The 17,913-nt window shown below is 36.5% G+C and overlaps 2 protein-coding genes across 12 annotated transcripts in view; both read left to right on the top strand.

The window, feature by feature from the left end:
- LOC127072756 (E3 ubiquitin-protein ligase MYCBP2) overlaps positions 1-8,189 on the top strand; it is a 163,663-nt gene extending 155,474 nt beyond the window's left edge. For 4 of the 7 annotated variants that reach the window (XM_051013430.1, XM_051013431.1, XM_051013428.1 and 1 more), the window contains 14 exons: positions 110-199; positions 626-855; positions 943-2,487; positions 2,549-2,720; positions 2,803-3,188; positions 3,271-3,400; positions 3,474-3,880; positions 3,958-4,072; positions 4,146-4,762; positions 4,839-5,210; positions 5,282-5,506; positions 5,720-6,492; positions 6,577-6,944; positions 7,036-8,189. In XM_051013430.1, coding sequence (XP_050869387.1) covers positions 110-199; positions 626-855; positions 943-2,487; positions 2,549-2,720; positions 2,803-3,188; positions 3,271-3,400; positions 3,474-3,880; positions 3,958-4,072; positions 4,146-4,762; positions 4,839-5,210; positions 5,282-5,506; positions 5,720-6,492; positions 6,577-6,944; positions 7,036-7,151 — 5,546 coding nt within the window. In that variant the 3' untranslated portion in view covers positions 7,152-8,189. The remainder of the gene's footprint in view (positions 1-109; positions 200-625; positions 856-942; positions 2,488-2,548; positions 2,721-2,802; positions 3,189-3,270; positions 3,401-3,473; positions 3,881-3,957; positions 4,073-4,145; positions 4,763-4,838; positions 5,211-5,281; positions 5,507-5,719; positions 6,493-6,576; positions 6,945-7,035) is intronic. The other 3 variants (XM_051013433.1, XM_051013432.1, XM_051013434.1) reach the window with 2 other exon arrangements.
- A 113-nt stretch (positions 8,190-8,302) lies between these two features.
- Positions 8,303-17,913, top strand: part of LOC127072757 (WD repeat-containing protein 47) — a 46,965-nt gene continuing 37,354 nt past the window's right edge. The window contains exon 1 of one of the 5 annotated variants that reach the window (XM_051013441.1): positions 8,303-8,404. Coding sequence is in view for 3 of the 5 variants with exons in the window: in XM_051013435.1 (XP_050869392.1) it covers positions 13,123-13,187 (65 nt within the window). In the remaining 2 variants the exon portion in view is untranslated. Of the gene's footprint in view, positions 8,405-12,103; positions 12,449-12,491; positions 13,188-17,595; positions 17,804-17,913 lie in introns of those variants that run through there. The other 4 variants (XM_051013442.1, XM_051013435.1, XM_051013436.1 and 1 more) reach the window with 4 other exon arrangements.

Raw genomic sequence — 17,913 nt, 5'->3', positions numbered from 1 at the left:
CATTATCACCTTATCGGTAATTACAAATAAAATTCGCAAATTCTTTGATATAAATATTTGTATACGTAACACATCACATTACATTCTTCAACTAATGAAAACTTACCAGGTGGGAAGTGTTTGATAGCAGGGGGGGACAGTATCAGTAGCAGTCCAGTGCTCTGCGGCTCCCCCCGAAGCGTTGGCCTCTCTCCATTAGGTAAGAATACTAACACACATTGATACTCGATAACTCTACACGAAAATATAACATGAGTGTTGTTGACGAAGAACCTTGGATGTTGCTTTCATTCTATTACCATTGAAATCATTCCATTTCGATCGTACATTTTTTTGCGGGTATTGAAACTACCAGAGTGGTTTAAATCATTTTGTTCGTAAGGTGAAAGCACGAAACAATATATGCACGAATTTCTTTATGAGTTTATACAATAATACGAATGGCAATGTTCGTAACAATATTACTCTGTCACTGTCCACGGTTTCTTGAAAGTAAGGTGAGATAATGATATCGCATAGTACGTAGAAAAATAAGAATAATTATTACAAATATTATGATTATTGTAAAATACGATCATCACGATCATCGCTAAACGTATCGGATTAAGAGTTATTTTTTATAAAGTCTCAGGTGGCATGATTGACAGTATCACATCGCAACGAAGAGGATCGACTCAAAGCGATACAAGTGCTTTAGTTAGCAGTCTAACCCAAGATCCTTCTCAATCTCCTAGTGGAATCAGTACCACAGCAAATACTCGAGATCTGTCGCCGAGTCCAAGTTGCAGCTCTTTGCATATGAGATCGGAAGGCAGTATAGCGACACCACCTGATACTCCAAGAAAAGATGCCGTGGTAAGATCATTTTTTTGCTTTTTTTAATTTTTATCGCGACAAACGAGATAAACGAACAGACATACGATGTATTTTTTATATCCTCAGAATTCTCAAGACAGTCCACGAAAAGTATCCCAAGCACAAACGCAAACGAGTCCAGAGAGCGCAACCACTGCTATGAAGGGACACTTTAGTATAGGTTCATCAGGAACGAAAGAAGAACGTCATTCGCCTAAATTAAACAAAAGAGATCATACCAAGGTAGTCAAGATCAGAGTTAAACGAGCGATGTCACCCGCCAATGCACATCAGTTACCAAATCCGTCGCGAGCGTTAAATCTTAGTAAAGATAAAGTGAAGGAAGCCATCAGTCCTTCCGTAGCTGAATGTTTAAGAGCAGTCTTCGCAGCGTTTTTATGGCACGAAGGTATAGTCCACGACGCAATGGCGTGTGCAAGTTTTCTTAAATTTCATCCGACATTACCGAAACAAGGAGCCGTCGTTGTTACCAGACAACCATTGGTACAATCTAATGACAAGGAGAAGCAAGAACAAAAGGCTAGGCAAAGACATTCCGTAGAAGTAACAAACGCTGGAAATTACTTGCATATTCAAGCTAGCACCTTAGAAACTTTAACTCGTTCGGCTGCAAATGCAAATGCAAATCGAAGTAGAAAGAAACAAGAAGTAACGATAAAGGAAGAAATACAGTCAAGTGGTAAACTCGATTCGCTTCCAGAATTTCATACAGTTGCTGTCCTTCCACCGGCCTTGAAGAGTTTAGTATTTCTCTGGGAAGAACTTAGTACTAATTGCTTACAGGCAGTCGAGCAACAATCTGTTTTACCAAGTCCAATATCTCAAATACAGACGATGAAACTAGCTAAGCGTCCAGCACCAGAGAAACGTCCGAGAGAGGATAAAGTGAAAGAAAAAGAGAAGAAAGGTAGCAGGAAGAAAAAGGAATGGAAGCCAATTGGAAAGTCTAATGTGTCAGAGAGTCTCGGTACTGGTATAGAATGTGAAACTAGCTGTGAACTTTGTGGATTGATGTTTCCACATCCAGTGACGTATCATATGAAAATGATGCACCCTGGTTGTGGTTGGAGTGCAGGGGGAAAGGGATACAAAAGTGATGGTAATTATTGTGTTGGATGGGCGGGGAATTGTGGGGATGGTGGTGTAGGTGGATATTCGTGGTATTTAATCTGTGACACATGCCGGGAGAAATACTTGACAGTGCGGAAAAATAAATTAGCAAAGAGCTTCATTACGGGATTATCCAAAAGTAAAAATAATGACAGCAAACCTTTATCGCCAATTACTAGTCCCAGTGGATTTGATACACACATTATCATGAAAAATAACGCCATGTTCCTTTTGGACTTGGCGAGTGCATCCGGTTTAAGCATTCCAAAACAACAGAGACGACCATCTCAAACTTTATCCTCTGTAGCAGAAAATTATAGTCCTCCGGAAGCAGCCGGTCCATTTCCACCAACGGGTCCGTTTCAATGTTTGCAATCGTTGGGAGTTCACAATTCGCAAACTCACGATGAGAGATATTACGAAGAAACTTTAAGACGACAAAATGGTCAGCAAAATCCTTATGAAGGAACCATTGGAATGTTTAATACTACGAACGGCAGAGTAAGTCAAACATTTCTTTTGCCACTTGGAAATTCTTTAAACTTTAAATCTATTCTTTCAGCCATTATCCGAGTGTCCTGTGAGCGAAAGCGATAACGAAGCTGGTAAAAATCGTGGTACGTTCCATAGATCAGTGTCGATGTCCACGGGTGCACCCTGGGCTAGAAATAGTAGCGATGGAAGAGTCGTAATGATGCGAAAAAGAAATAATAGCAGCAGTGAAATGAACAATGGTAATACGTTTAATGCGTAATTGAAATTAATGACTTTATTATTTAGGGAAAATGTTTAATAGACCTAATTCGTATATTACAGATGCTGGTTCATCGCTGTTATGTTATCCATCAGCTGCTCTTCAAAAATTAGTTCCATCGATGGACCAATCCGCGATAGTTTCTACAAGCCAAGCAGAAATAACAAATAACGATCGGATAGAAATTCTCATGAGACCCGTTATGTTATTTGTTCTTCAGCAACACAATTTACAACATTTACAGATAGCGATGAAACAAGCTTTACGACGAGCTGCGTGTAGAGTTTATGCAATGCAAGCTTTAAATTGGCTCTTGAGAAGCGTAACGCAGCCAATTTGTTTACATGATTTACTTTGGTGGTTCGTTTCTTCGCTCACACCGGTAATATCGCCCGATACTTCGGAACAAACTGAAGAAGATAATAAAGTGGAAAAGAAAGATGATCATGTACGTACATATACATATATATTATTAATTGACATCATTTTAATAAATGAATATATCTATCGATCGTTATTCCTGGTTCAAGGATATGGCAGGTACACGTGAACATCCTTTGGGTGATTTAGTAATAGCAGGTGAAGCAGTTAATCCTTTGCCAACAGCATTTCATACATTATTGCAAACCATTGCCGATTTAATGCTTTTACCACCGCCAGGTATGTTTTTAATATTCGATAGGTTTTTTAATATTCTTTTGTATGTGCTTGTATTAAATTAAAAAATTTATAGGATCTCCATTACAACACGCTGCTATTAGATGTTGGGCTATTAGATTTACACCAGCTGATCATATGTTTCTTCATAGAAGTCACGTCTTTAGTAATATTAGTAAAATTTTGTCACGATCGGAAGAAGAAGAGGATGTTATTATGAGTATGCACGAAAGTCACCAATCGATGTCTTCTCAACAGATTACTGGATGCGTAGAAGTTTTAAAAGATTTAACAACTGGTATTAAAATTAAAGCATCCAGTAGACAAGCTATGATAGGTAGTTTGACTGATAGCTCAACCGAAACTTTCTGGGAATCTGGCGACGAAGATCGACATAAGACTAAAACTATAACTATCGTATGCGCGGCTCATTCTTTTCCAAGAATAATATATATTCATATTGACAATTGCCGTGATTTGACAGTGAGTTTTGTTAAATTATCATGATTGTTAAAAATTCAATTGGAACGAATTTTATTGTTGCATTTGAATCATTTTAGCACAAAGTATCCAATGTCGTATTTCAATCGGGAACTAATGCCGATGAAATGATAAAATTAAGAACTGTGGAGATTGAAAGTAGATCCGTTGGATGGATAAATTGTTCGATCACTGGTAAGTTTTAACAACGATTATTTATATATATATACATAACGAGTCGTATAACATAATAATTAAATTTTATCAGATCCGCGGCACGTTGTTATCGGGTTGGAATTAAAGGGACCAGACAATTCCCTTCGCGTTCGTCAAATTCGAGTTTTGGGAGAAGTCAAAGGGGAATCCTTAAAAATTGGGAAGCAATTAAGTACGCAAATGATTCAACAGAAGAATTGTGAAACAGAAACATTGAAAGTTTTCCGGCTGATAACATCTCAGGTATTTGGTAAACTTATACAAGGTGAACAACCGCAACAACCTGAACAAACAGAAGGTGCGAATGAAGATGTAGAAGTCAGCAATGATTTAAAGGAACATATGGTTGGAATTTTGTTCAGTAGAAGCAAATTAACACATTTACAAAAGCAAGTGTGCACTCACATAGTCCAAGCTATTCAAAAGGAAACGATTCGTTTAAGAGAGGAGTGGGAAACGTTGTTGTGTTCTCCAACGCCTGCTAATAGTTTAATAAGTGACAACAGTGATTTACCAAAAACAGCGGATACTTATTGTTTCGAAATGCTTTCGATGGTTCTTGCTTTAAGTGGTAGTTCAGTAGGACAATATTATTTGTCATATCAATATGGTCTCCTGAAAGATTTGCTTAGTTTATTACATACTGGATCTGCGAGGGTGCAACGTCAAGTACGCTTCGTTACTTATAATTTATTTTTTAATCTATACGTAATTGAGATACTACTGCATTGTTTTCTTCTCTTAGGTGACATCTCTTTTACGAAGAATTTTGCCTGTAATTAAGCCAGAGACATTAGCTACTGTCGTTGGTATCGAACGATTACCACCGTCGGATTTCAGCATAGTAGCCGTTGCCAACAATGGTTTTACACAGTCGGTAGATTTTGACGATAATGCGCTTGGAATACTTGACGTCTTTTTAAGCTGCATCGCCAAAGCATTAACCGTGCAAGTTAAAATAAAAGGAAAAGAAAATAATGGGAAAGCATTACAGATAGCTTCACTAGCAACTAGTATACATCCAAAAAGTTTCGTTGGCGAAAGGTGGTGGTTAAGAGGATGCATGGCTCGAAAATTAGCAGAAGTCATAATACAACTTTTGAAGGATATGGCATCTGTAAGTATTGATTAAATAATTCGTCGAAATTGGTAAAAATATATAAGTATATTACTTAATTCCTTTGATAGGGAAAGATATCAGAAGCATGGGCATCTATAACCAAGGCAGCAATTGCTGAAAATATTTTAAATTTAACAAGACTGAGTGAAAAAAGTCGAGAACCCACAGAATGTCTTCGAACTCCAACTTTATGGTTGGCTCTTTCTTCCTTATGTGTTTTAGATTCGGATCATGTGGAACGATTATCATCTGGACAATGGAGTGCTTCTGAAGGACAACCGCAACCTCCCAGAGTTAGTCTATTCAAAATTTTATCACTTATTTCGCATACATACAGATAAGTATCACTGTTCTTTTTTCTATTTTTTTTTCTACTCGTTTTGCTCCGATTTCAAATGAAAATTGAGAACCGTAATTGGTGTCACATAAGGATTACACATACATCTCGAAATATCAAACATATACGTTTAATCATACGTATTAAAATGTTTTTTCAAACTTATTAGCCAACGTGTAGTAATCACGATGACGGCGAGACGACAGCTATTATTCAATGTAACGAATGTGGAAATTTGTGCGCTGAATGCGATCGAGTTTTGCACCTTCATCGAAGGACAAGGATGCATATTAGACAGGTCTGTAAGGAAGAAGAGGAAGCTATTCGTGTGGATTTACACGAGGGCTGCGGAAGAACAAAACTCTTTTGGATACTAGCATTAGCGGATAGTAGAACATTGAAAGCATTAGTAGAATTTCGAGATGGTTCACCTAGGAAGCCTGTTGGAGTTACTTCCGGCATGTGTCGATTCTGCGGCACCACCGGAAACACAGGTTTATTAGCAATAGGAAATATTTGTGCCGATCACGATTGTCAAGAGCATGCGAAAAACGCATGTAACAAGGTTCATCCTTGTGGTCATATTTGCGGTGGAGTTAAAAATGAGAAAACTTGCTTACCATGTTTGCACAGATGTTCGGCAGATAGTGATCTCAAACAAGATGCCGATGATATGTGTATGATTTGTTTTACCGAAGCTCTATCTTGTGCACCAGCGATACAGTTACAGTGTGGTCACGTATTCCACTTACATTGCTGCCGAAGCGTATTAATAAAAAGATGGGTTGGACCAAGGATAACATTCGGATTCTCACTTTGTCCTATATGCAAGGTACCGATGATACATCCAATGTTAGCTGAACAGTTGGCAAGCATCAAAGAACTTTACGAGGATGTTAAGAGAAAAGCTTTAATGCGATTAGAGTACGAAGGATTACACAAGTATGCATTGTTTCCTTTTTTCTCACTATAAGCCAATATACTTTCCTCAACGATTATCACGATACTATATATACGTAATTTCAGGGTAGAAGCAGCGTTTGCACCAGGTGGACGTTATCAGGATCCAGCAGCATATGCCATGGAAAGATACGCATATTACGTTTGTTACAAATGTCAGAAGGCCTATTATGGTGGTGAAGCAAGATGCGATGCTCAGCTAGGCGGGGAATCATTCGATCCTACAGAGTTAGTTTGCGGAGGGTGCAGCGACGTGGCAAGGGCTCAGATGTGTCCGAAGCACGGGGCAGACTTTCTAGAGTATAAATGTCGATATTGTTGCTCGGTGGCAGTCTTCTTTTGCTTTGGAACTACCCACTTCTGTAACCCCTGCCACGACGACTTTCAACGTGTCACCACCATTCCAAAGAGCGAGCTGCCTTCATGTCCTGCAGGTATTTGAATTCCAAATTTGTTTGTAAATTATATATATCTTCTCTTTTTTGAAATTTGTTTTATATTAAAAATGATGAATATTTGTCGAAGGACCTAAAGCTAAGCAGCTTGAAGGAGATGAATGTCCATTACACGTAAAACATCCACCGACTGGCGAAGAATTCGCTTTGGGTTGTGGTATCTGCCGCAATGCACATACATTTTAAGCTTTCAAGGAGATGATAATAGCACATAATTATCTATACCGGTAAAGTGCTGGTAACGCTTTGTCGGTCTTCATGAATTTTATTAATTTATGGATAATGCTTCGAGTAAGCGAATACACCATTTGATATAAATGTATTTCTCGTAGAATATTTAAAGTCGCACGATATCTTGAAAGACTATGTGTCACATCGGTAATATTTATGGAGGAGTAACTTAGGCTTTCTTTACAAGATTTTATAACTATCATAAAAGTGGAATTGTCGGTACTCGTAGTACCGTATAGAAACTAATTAAATAGATTCTGTTGTAAGTGAAAATCTAATAATGCGCGGATCTATAACATTGTTAAGAATCGCATAAGCCGTTTTTATCAATTACCTTAGGAGAATTACGTGTAAAGAATGACGAGACAGAAGGAAAGTAAACGTGCTCGAAAACCAAACTTCCATATAAAATAAGAAGATGGATTGGAATAGGCACACAGAGTGTAATCAATTTTCGTAAAGTGTTCTAGGATAAGCGTTTAAAGTAAAATAATTTAACTCTCAAACTTATTCAAGAACTAATTGATTATCGTCACGAGATAATCCTAATAAATGATGATGGGTAATAAAATGATCGTACGTAAAAAAAAAAAATGTATATTTTAAGAATCGTTCACCGTATAAGATGCTAATATAATAGTGATCAAAAAAATAAAAACATAAAAACAGGAAAAAGAAAAGAAAAAAAAAAAAAAAAGAAAAAGGAACACTCGCAATATCGAAGATACTCGAAATATTCCCGTGCTTAAGGATCTCGTTTCTTTTTTATTTTTACATAAAATTATAGCGTCCTAGTGTGTTCTAATTATTTAAAAAAAATTTTCGGTGTAACTATTTATATTGCATGCGTTCATGATGAAAAAATTAATTATAATTACAAAATATTATGCGAAAATGAACCGTCTCATGCAAAAAACTTGCTATACGTAAGTACATGCTATGTTGAGGTTTCTGTTTCGATCTTACATGAATTAAACAATCGATCGAATGAAATGATCAAGATGTTTTTTGAATTTTATCGAATTCGAACGTTCCGTCACCTTTAAATACCTTTCGAAAATCCCGCGTTACCTATTCCGTTTGGATCGATCCAATATGGCGTAACTGAGAGCAGCGCCACTGAACGGCAGTCTGCCGTAAGACGTCCGAGGTGTAACGCGTGTGTTTGTGTGTGCGCGCGATTCTGACGTTTTTCGCCTCGATCAGCGGTAAGTAGCCTTTATTTACGAGTTGTGCAACAATAGTTACATAATTCCGAAGCCAAGCGAGTCATACGTATTCGCATGGAAGTGATCGATTGGCGGGAAATACGCGAATCGTTCGTTCCGAACTCTTCTAGTTCGCGATGTCTCTCTACCGAGGCTGACGAACGATCATCTCCTACGCACGTTCGTACCACCCTGCTATACGAGAGCGGCTGTCAACTCGCGATGTTTATTTTTACCACGAATTGCACCCAATTACAACTCGACCTCTCGCTTGATCGAGCAAAATTACAGACTCTTCTCGTAGTGCACGAAATCTTTCAGTCAAGATTCCTGTAAAACGAAAGTATTCGACGTACTTACCTACGTAGCTACGTACGTCTCGTATTTGAACAATATCGTCTTCGAAACTGTAATCGTTTAAAGTCCTTTGTTAGAGACTCTGTGAGTTTGAAAAAAGCTTTTCTTTCGTATTTAACTATTTCTCTAACATCATTATCCTTCATAAATATTTGTACGCTTGAGTATTCGTATAACTTTTCTAATTTAACCTCACTTTTGAAGTCTGTACAACTTTTATCGTAGATTTGAACGATTCACGTTATAACAAAAGAATCTAGTTTATTATAACCAAGTATTAAGCTAATTTTTAAATGATTACATTTAAGGGTAAGTCATTTAGATTGATTTATTGTATAATAATAGAGGTTATATGACAATTGTGGCTATATGACAGTGACCGGTTCGATATTCCATATTTCGATGTTTTTTATATATATATATATAATAATTTATATAAAATAATTATTTAATATAAAAATCATGGAGAAGGTATTGAACGAGTATACAATAATTTTATAAATTAGATTCATTTTTATCGAGATCTGATTCGAGTTTTTATTGAAAATATAATAAAAATTTGTTACTTAATAACGGAATATTATATATATATATATACCATTATAATAAAAAATGTATCTATGTCGATAGATCGATGTAGTCAAGAAAGAATAGGGAAAAAAAAGAAGGTAAAGAACCACGTGCACGTGTTAATCACGTTGGCGTTGCACTTTTTTAGAAAGATCGCAAAGCCGACGTTTTACATTAGTGTGAAAATTCGATGTTTCCTTCATGGGAAATAACGCATCGTTCGTTCGTTTAAGCCTTAAGGGATTTCACGTGAAACTGGTTTCACACACGTGCGCAGCACGCGGCCTAAACGCACATTATGTTCGTCGTACGTCGCACGCATCGTGAAAGAGAAACTGAACGATTCTAAAGTTGACATTAGAAAGATTTTAAAACAATGAGTAGTATGTTAATAACTTAAAAGGAATATCAAATCAAACTTCTTATCTATTATAACAGAGATCCTTTCCATTGATTTCGATCGTACGAAAGATGACCGTGACTAATTGGACAAGCAAAGTGTTTTATTTGTAATTAAAAAGTTGAGTTTAAGTACCATGAGAAGATATACTTTGGAAACCAGTTTGGACACCGTTCGTACCGTTATTTTTTCTTATACGTTTACTGACGTTGCATCGAACATATGTTCTGAGTGGTCGACGACCGCGATTTGTCTTTTTAGCCCTTAATCATTTTTATCATTCGATTAATAGAGCAGTAAATTGAAATTAATTGCATATTATACTGGAAGAAAGAGAGAGAGAGAGAGAGAGAGAGAGAGAGAGAGAGAGAGAGAGAGAGAGAGAGAGAGAGAAGAAAAAAGGATCGATTCGATAATCGTCCGTTTGAATTTATTGTCTCAAGTATAGTATGTACGACGAAACGAGCTCAGGTTGTCGTGACGGAAGTTCGTCGCTTAAATCGGAAGACACGTTCAATATTTCGTGGAACGTTGGACTCGCGTTAGCATAAAATCGTTCTAGCATAACATCAAGTACGATACTATAGTACGGTACACCAGAACTGATTTGGAGTCAGTTGCGAAATTGTTGGAAATATTCGAATAATTTCGACTAAAGCTGGATCAGACTCGTTTAATTAGGATTTTATGTTAATACGGCCGGTTAATACGTTCTAGGTCTCTCACGTCGTTGGCATGTGGCACGCAGATACATACAACGAATACACATAATCGACAAACTTGGATAGACGAGAAAGAAAGAGAAAGATGTCCTCGTGCCGCTCTTGTTAGTACTTTTTTTTAGATCTACTCTGTATGAACATTCACTGTGTGCTAATTAATGACGGAGTCTATACGAATTTTCTTTTTCTTTCTCTCTTTTTTTTCGAGATACAAGAAGAGAGCTTGTAGAGAGCTTGGATAAGCTCGAATTCAAAAGCACGTCGGCTTTGAAAATGTACTTTTTTTTTTTTTTTACTCTCCTTCTATCCGATGCAATACCGTTAGCTTCCATCACAGTTTGAAAAATCGTCATGATGGATCTAGAGATCGTTAATTAGACAGATGTTTACAATTTCGATTATTCCGAATTGGAAAGGTGCATTTCCCAAAAAATGTCTTTCATCAAAACGAGTAATCGATCGAAGTTTCAATTAGTCGTTTCGTTCTTTCGATTCTTGTTAGCAAGAAACGTCTATATCTTATGCAGTAGATATATCTATGTTTATACCTGTATCTATAAGAAATATAGTAGGAAGCCTTAGATGTTGTCATTAGAAAAAGAGCAAGGAACGAACGTTTGAACGATCAATGGACTGAGGCGACTAGCGTGTGTGCCTGGTACGAATACACACCTTAATCGAGATGTTATCGTTGCACGAAGATCGAGAGTAGTTCTACTATCATTGACACGTACAAATGTACTCTGTCTATCGAGCTTTTATTCAACTCGTTAAATTAACACTCTGATAATCTCTTTAAGATAATTCAATTAATTAGTAAATATCGTATTAATAAGGAGTAACTTTCGATCGTTACTTAATCGGCTACAGTTGTTCAGAAGCATGAACGATTAAAAGATTCGCCTTTGTCTATTTAAAAAAGAAAAGAGAAATTATCTATATACGTATCAAGTCACCACCGTTAAATCTTAACTTGTTTTCTTTTTCTTTTTCCTTCTCTCTTCTCTCATTACGACGCAACTTATTTCCCTCGCAAATGTTCTAAATTATCACTCGGCGGGACGATAGACAATGAATAAACGGTGAGCCTCATCGTATTTAGACTGTGACTATATAGAACATATTGTAATTGCATTTAAAGCCCCGTCAACGAGCGCGCTCTCATTACCGAGATTAACGACCTTTTGATTACTCTTTCCACTCGTGTTAAGTACCGCGTTAGCTTGAGAAGTTCTTGATTAGTTAATAGGATGATTCGAGGAATAAGGATACAAATAACAACAACGAAAAAAGAAAAGAAAAAAGAAGAACTAATTTTTTAGCCATTATATTTAACCGATGATATTAATTACGATCATAAATCGATTAATAATTATTTCATTAATATCATTTGATCTATACTTAAATTTTTATCAGATACATAGATAAATACATACGTATATCTTTCTACGTGATTGTATAGAGAAGGACAAAAGGAGAGATTCATCGAGTCGTTATTGGAGATTCAAGATCAAGGTTACCTTGAGAACACGTCGGAGAAACTCGCATTCGTTCGTGTTTATGTATGTATGATGTACGTATGTATGTGTTTATATGTGCGCGAGGGTAAAAGCATTCGTCGTGGCGCTGTTGAGTGGTGGTGATAGTAAGTCACAGGACGTTCTCGTGGACAGGAGTCGTACGCGTTCTCGAGCACCTTTTCTCTCTTTCTATCTCTTTCTCGAACGAATTACGTGCGGTCCCACTCTCCGTTGGGAGAACGTATACATTCTCAGTCGGTCGTGCACGTACACGCAGGTGCGTGGCAAAGCCAAGGTGAATGTGCCTTGGTCGAACACGAGCGAGCACTCGTAGCTTCTTCAGTCGGACCTTCTGCCTCTTCTCCTCGACACGAAAAGAAGAGTTGCCGGTACTCCGTTGAAACTTCGAAATAAGAAAATAGGAAAACAAAAAGAGAAGATAAATAAAGCGAAGACCAGTGTTAATCCGTAAAACGTATTGATTATCTCACGAGTTCTATTCTTTTCTGTTTGTTTCTTTTTCTTTCTTTCTTTTTTCTTTTTTCGTTTTTTTTTCTGTTTTTTCTTTTTCGATAAGAAGAACACGAAGATGGACAATGCCTAAGAACGAACGTGATTATTACGAAAATAGTGCTCAAAGAGAGTGTTGTTGAAATTTCACGAGAGATTAGTTCGAATTTTTGGAATTCTTCGTAGAACTTTTTTCAATCGTTATAAACTTTCTTGCATAAGATTCGTGAAACGTGTGTGTGAGAGAGAATTTAAAAAAAGAATTTCATTCTATTTTCTGTGTCGTATCGGAAAAACGTTCGATAATACACTAAAGTACTAAGGTCATCTCGCAAGCAAATGATTCGTGATTATTGGAAAGAACGAAGCCGAGTGCTGATTGCTTGTTACTGACCTAGGGTCGTTGAGAAATCGATGAATATTAAAAAATGCCAGAGGCACATCTTTCTCTGTGTACGATGCTTCTAAGTCATTGCCTTTATTAATGTATCCTTGTTAGAGCGTTACGGTGTTTTAATTAGTGTATTTTGTTGATGAATTGCTTCCTTGATAAAGCCCTTTGAAAGGGATTGTATCCGGTGAAATTTCATTCACGAACATTTCTACATTCTCGAGATATGGGATATTGTTTTTTCAACCATGGTCGTCGTGACGTCATCGGCCGTTACCGTCATTGAGGATTTCTCGAAGGACACTTTGGGAAGGTACAAGACCTATACTATTTTCCTTTCTTTTTCTTTTTTTTTTTCTTTTTCACGAAGATCATAATATTTTGTCATTTTTTCTCTCTAGAGACAAAATATATGTATGTAATCTATCTTATACATTTAATCAACCGATAGATATTACAAGCGTGTTGGTGTTTTTTTAGGTCAGTGAAATCCTACCGATCTTCTCTCTTTCTCTTTATCTCACTGTCTTTCTCCTTTGTCGATATTGAAGAAGGTTCAAGCACGATGCTTCTCTTTCTAGTGGCGCGATGTTCATCGATCGAAAGTTCATTCTCGATTCTCGATCCCACTTTTCGCCACGATTTTAAGCGAGATCACGTCGTCAACGAAATTCGTCGCAAGGATTTGACCTCGTTACGAGCGGTGATAAATCTTTTTTTTTCTTCTCTCTTTTTTTGTTTTCTATTCTTTTTCTTTTTTTTTTTTTATAACGGTAAAGTGAAAATAAAATCGCGGTTAGAATACATTAGTACGATGATCTACTTCAAGCGGATTTGCAAAATTTTCGCCTTGTTCTTTCTATGCTCGAATGCGATGGGTGTGGGTATATAAATAAATGCATACGTACGTGAAAATGAAACTATATTCGAAGTATATTATCGAGTATATTCCTTTACTCGAACATTTTCAAGTACATATTCGACGCATCATCGCGATAAATTACTTTTATACGTGGTTAGTAAGATGAACGATAAATAAATTTCTAAACATAGTCTCTCTAATTATGAATAATTGTAAATTGCGTGAATTCCATAAAGAGTTCACAAGTTAATATTTAACAAAGATTGTTTGCGGTATCTTACATCTTTAATATAATTTCACTTTTCAATATGTTTATAAAAGAATTTAAATTTGTGCTAAATATTTCTTATTCACGAACTACGATTTTCTTGGGTGCGACCTTCCTGTTTCTCAAGCTATTGTGTTCTTTATGCATCCGCCTACGTACAAATATATATACACACATACACACAAGCCGCCTACAATCTTCTATAAATTGAAACACAGACTATTCTAAACCTAAAGCTAAAAGAGAATAGAGTAAAGATGGAATTCGAAAGAGCAGGTTTAATTCAGGAAGAGTTCGTTTCCAAAATCGTAAGAAAATCACGGTTTACCTTATGATTAATTACACTTAAAACATCACGCTTACGATTATATAATTATTTAATTACTTTATTTATTTAACATATGATTACTTAACGAAAAGCGTCGTAACGTATACGCGTTAAAAAGTAATATATTAACCATATATTTTTCTTTTCTGGAAAACGATTAAATATCGTACCATAGAAAATTGCACTAAAATTGAATAATCTCTATTCGTGTAAAATGTGGATTTTAAATGGAAATAAGCTCTTTAATTATGGTGAGAATTTTGTCTCTCTGTGATGTCACGGGAAATGATAGAAAGGATGAGGGAGAAAAAGGGATTAGGAACGAAGAGGGAAAGAGGAGAGAAGAAGCTGATGGTGGTAGCTCAAAGGTGCACGCTCAATTAAGGGGAGCAGACAGCGCGGAACGAACATTGCTCCAAGAAACGCGTCGTGCCAAGCATTGCTTGTCTTCTTACGTTCTTCCTTTTCTCTTTAAGTTTCTTCTACAAAGTCCGTTTTTCCTCCTTCTTCCTACAAAGTCCTCCTCTTTCTCCTCTTTCTCCTCTTTCTCCTTATCCTTCCTTCTCCTTCTTCTGTGTCCTGCTTTCGGTGAAAACTACGCGAACACGATGCGCAGTATCTTACAAAATGTTGAAAACTGTTTTCACAACGACTGATCCTTTTACGCTTGGTTGAACTATCGATCGATTCTTTCGAATTTCGTAATAACTTTTTCTTCGAGATCCTTCGAAACAATTTACTTTTTATCTACACGTTCGATCTTTTATGTAATTCTTTGTAATACATTGATAACGATCAACATTCTGCCATTTTAATTTATTTCATTCTTAAAAGCTATCGTAGCTAAAACAATATTACGTTGATACTATCATTCGGTGAAATTTTACCGTGATATATCGCATTATTTATTTTTATATCATGTAAGAAAACAACGATTGTACGAATAGTTTTTAATATTATTTGATATTAGATAAAAATTGTAAAGTTAAAACTTTCACAGTGATTTCAAATAGGATTCGCTTTTGATGAAATTTCATTTACGATTAAGACACCTCATATTTTGTTGTCCTTCGTTAATCAGTATCGTTTTATATAGCTTTATTGATTTAAAGGACAAACTTGTTCTCTCTCGAATTGATCTCGATATTAAATGAAACAGAGAAATCGTGAGAATCACTGTTTGAGATCGTTTATCGTTACTCTATCTACTAGAAGAGAAATAGCATTGAGTTTGAATACTCGGTGCACGTGCAAACACAACGATATGTTTCTTACGCGGAAGTCCATTTCGCCTGGAGGGCTGGACGATGAACATAATCGTGCAAACGAAGGTCAAGAAAAGGTTACGACCGGTCTTGCCCCTTAAAAAATTTTCGATAGGTTCGTGGAACGGTTCCGTCGCGGTTTCTATCTACGAATAAACTCTTTAATTTTTCTAACTTTCGAGTGAGAAAATTTTTGAAGGGGATTAATGAGAAAAAAATTAGAAGAAAAAGAAAAAGCATAAAGCAAAAAGCAAAAGCGAGAAAAGGAGAAGTAAAATTCGTATTACAAAATGAAAGTAATTAAAAGCAAAGTACTTACTTCGTTTTTTCTTTCTTTTTATTTATTTATTTTTTTTTTTTTTTTTTTACTTTTAGTTAAAGAATTTTTCAAGTGGTCCCGTCGCGAGAATTCTGTAAATCTTGTTACCGAGGACCGTTACCAGGGGGAACAAGGTAATGTGTTACGTCGAAGCGCGTTTCTCGGCATGCGGGATCGTTAGTACGAACATTCACCCTCGGCACGTTCGTTCGTTACGTATGTACATACTGATTCGCATTTGTAATGAAATTTTCTTTTAGTTTGATTTCAGTTCGTAATCGAAAACTTATAAAGTATTATTTGGGACTTCTAATACTTTGAGAACTTCATATTTCACATAGACTTGCGATTAATCTTTTTCAACGTCTTATGTAACGTTCAGCATTTATTCAGTCATCTAATAGATCAATTTCTAGAACAAAGGATTTTATTAACCTCAGAACAATAGCTCGTCTCGTGATTACTACTTCATTGAAATAATGACTGATTCTTATTCGCTCTTTTTTCTTCTTTTTCTTTCCTCTTTTTTTTGAAATTGCTTTTAAATGAATAATGAACGACACGAGGTCAACGTGCATGTCACGAAGATCGTAGGATCATCGAAAGAATCTTTCGCAAATCTTATTTCAGTTCACTGCTACTCTTTCTGGAACTATATGAATAAGACATGAAGATAATCCATAGACGTAGAAATCGTAAAGGCAAAAGATCTATCTCGATAGATTTTCAAACCACGTTTATCTTCCTTCCTCGACTTTGAGTAATCCTCCTTTAACGTCTACGATGAATAATGCACTTTTAGGGATCGGGTGTCATTGAATTTTTGTAAATCGGGCAAAAACATTTCTTCTTTATCGCTGAATTCGCTTTATGCTAATGAGTAAATCATAGACGAGGGTGCGCATATTCCGTACTTCCTCGCGTGATAAATAGTCGATAAACGGTAATAAAGCATCTCAACCATAATCGCTACTCGTTAATAGCCTATTCCTTTCAACTTTTTGTTATTCTGTCAATAAACATTATAGACTTCAATTAATTATATCGTAAGAACGAATCTGTAAAACACGAGAAGTCATTTAATCTTCTACGCTTGGTGCGTTAAAGTTCATTGACTGGATAGGTTACAGAGAGAAATAGAAAGAGAAAAACAGAAAGAGAGAGAGAGAGAGAGAGAGAGAGAGAGAGAGAGAGAGAGAGAGAGAGAGAGAGAGAGAGAGAAAAAGAGAAACGACTAAGTCACACCTTTTGGATAGACTCCAAGTACTATATAAGCGTTTAGGATTCCAGTGTTGACGTTAAAAGTGTGAATGAAAGTGGAAGCTGTGTCATAAAACATTCAAACATATACGCATATAGAATGTTTCTATTAGACATACTGGTTCTCCACTGACGTCATTCTTGACTAGTTTTTCGTTCTTATATAGAAGAAGACAAATAGAATAGAAAAGTTAGACGAAGCGATTCTATCAAAATCGATTCTTTCTTCGCCGAGAGCATCATCCCTTGCATGCAGAGAAGAAAAAAAGATGGAGAACGACGCGTGCGTGGGAGGTATATACTCGAACAGCGTCTGTCGTTTTCTGTCTTTCTCTCTCTTTCTCTCTAGTTATGTTCGCTTCGGCGTCGCCTTAACGGCGTCGTCGCAAACGACGAACCGACGACGTATTCCTATCGGCAGTACGCCGCGTGACGTCGACCGTACGTCCTCTTCTAGGCCACGTGCTTCCGCTTTTCTTCTTTCAATTTATACTTCGAATAACCCGCGTCCGGCTACAGTGACGATGTGTTCTCGTCTATCGCAATTCTTATTTTGATTCTTACTTGTGCTTGATACCTACTTATCACGTGAATGTCCACGACGCGTCGACGTAACATCGAGAAGAAGTAATTGTATATTAATTCTCTTTCTTTCTCTCTCTCTCTTTTATTTCTTTCTTTTTAACAATTAGAAACTTTAAATCTATCTTTTTTGTTATGGGAAAAAGAAATCGAGA

This window comes from Vespula vulgaris, chromosome 2 (assembly GCF_905475345.1).
Source record: "Vespula vulgaris chromosome 2, iyVesVulg1.1, whole genome shotgun sequence".
NCBI classification, from domain to species: Eukaryota; Metazoa; Arthropoda; class Insecta; order Hymenoptera; family Vespidae; genus Vespula; species Vespula vulgaris.
This window is presented reverse-complemented; position numbering and strand designations above follow the sequence as displayed.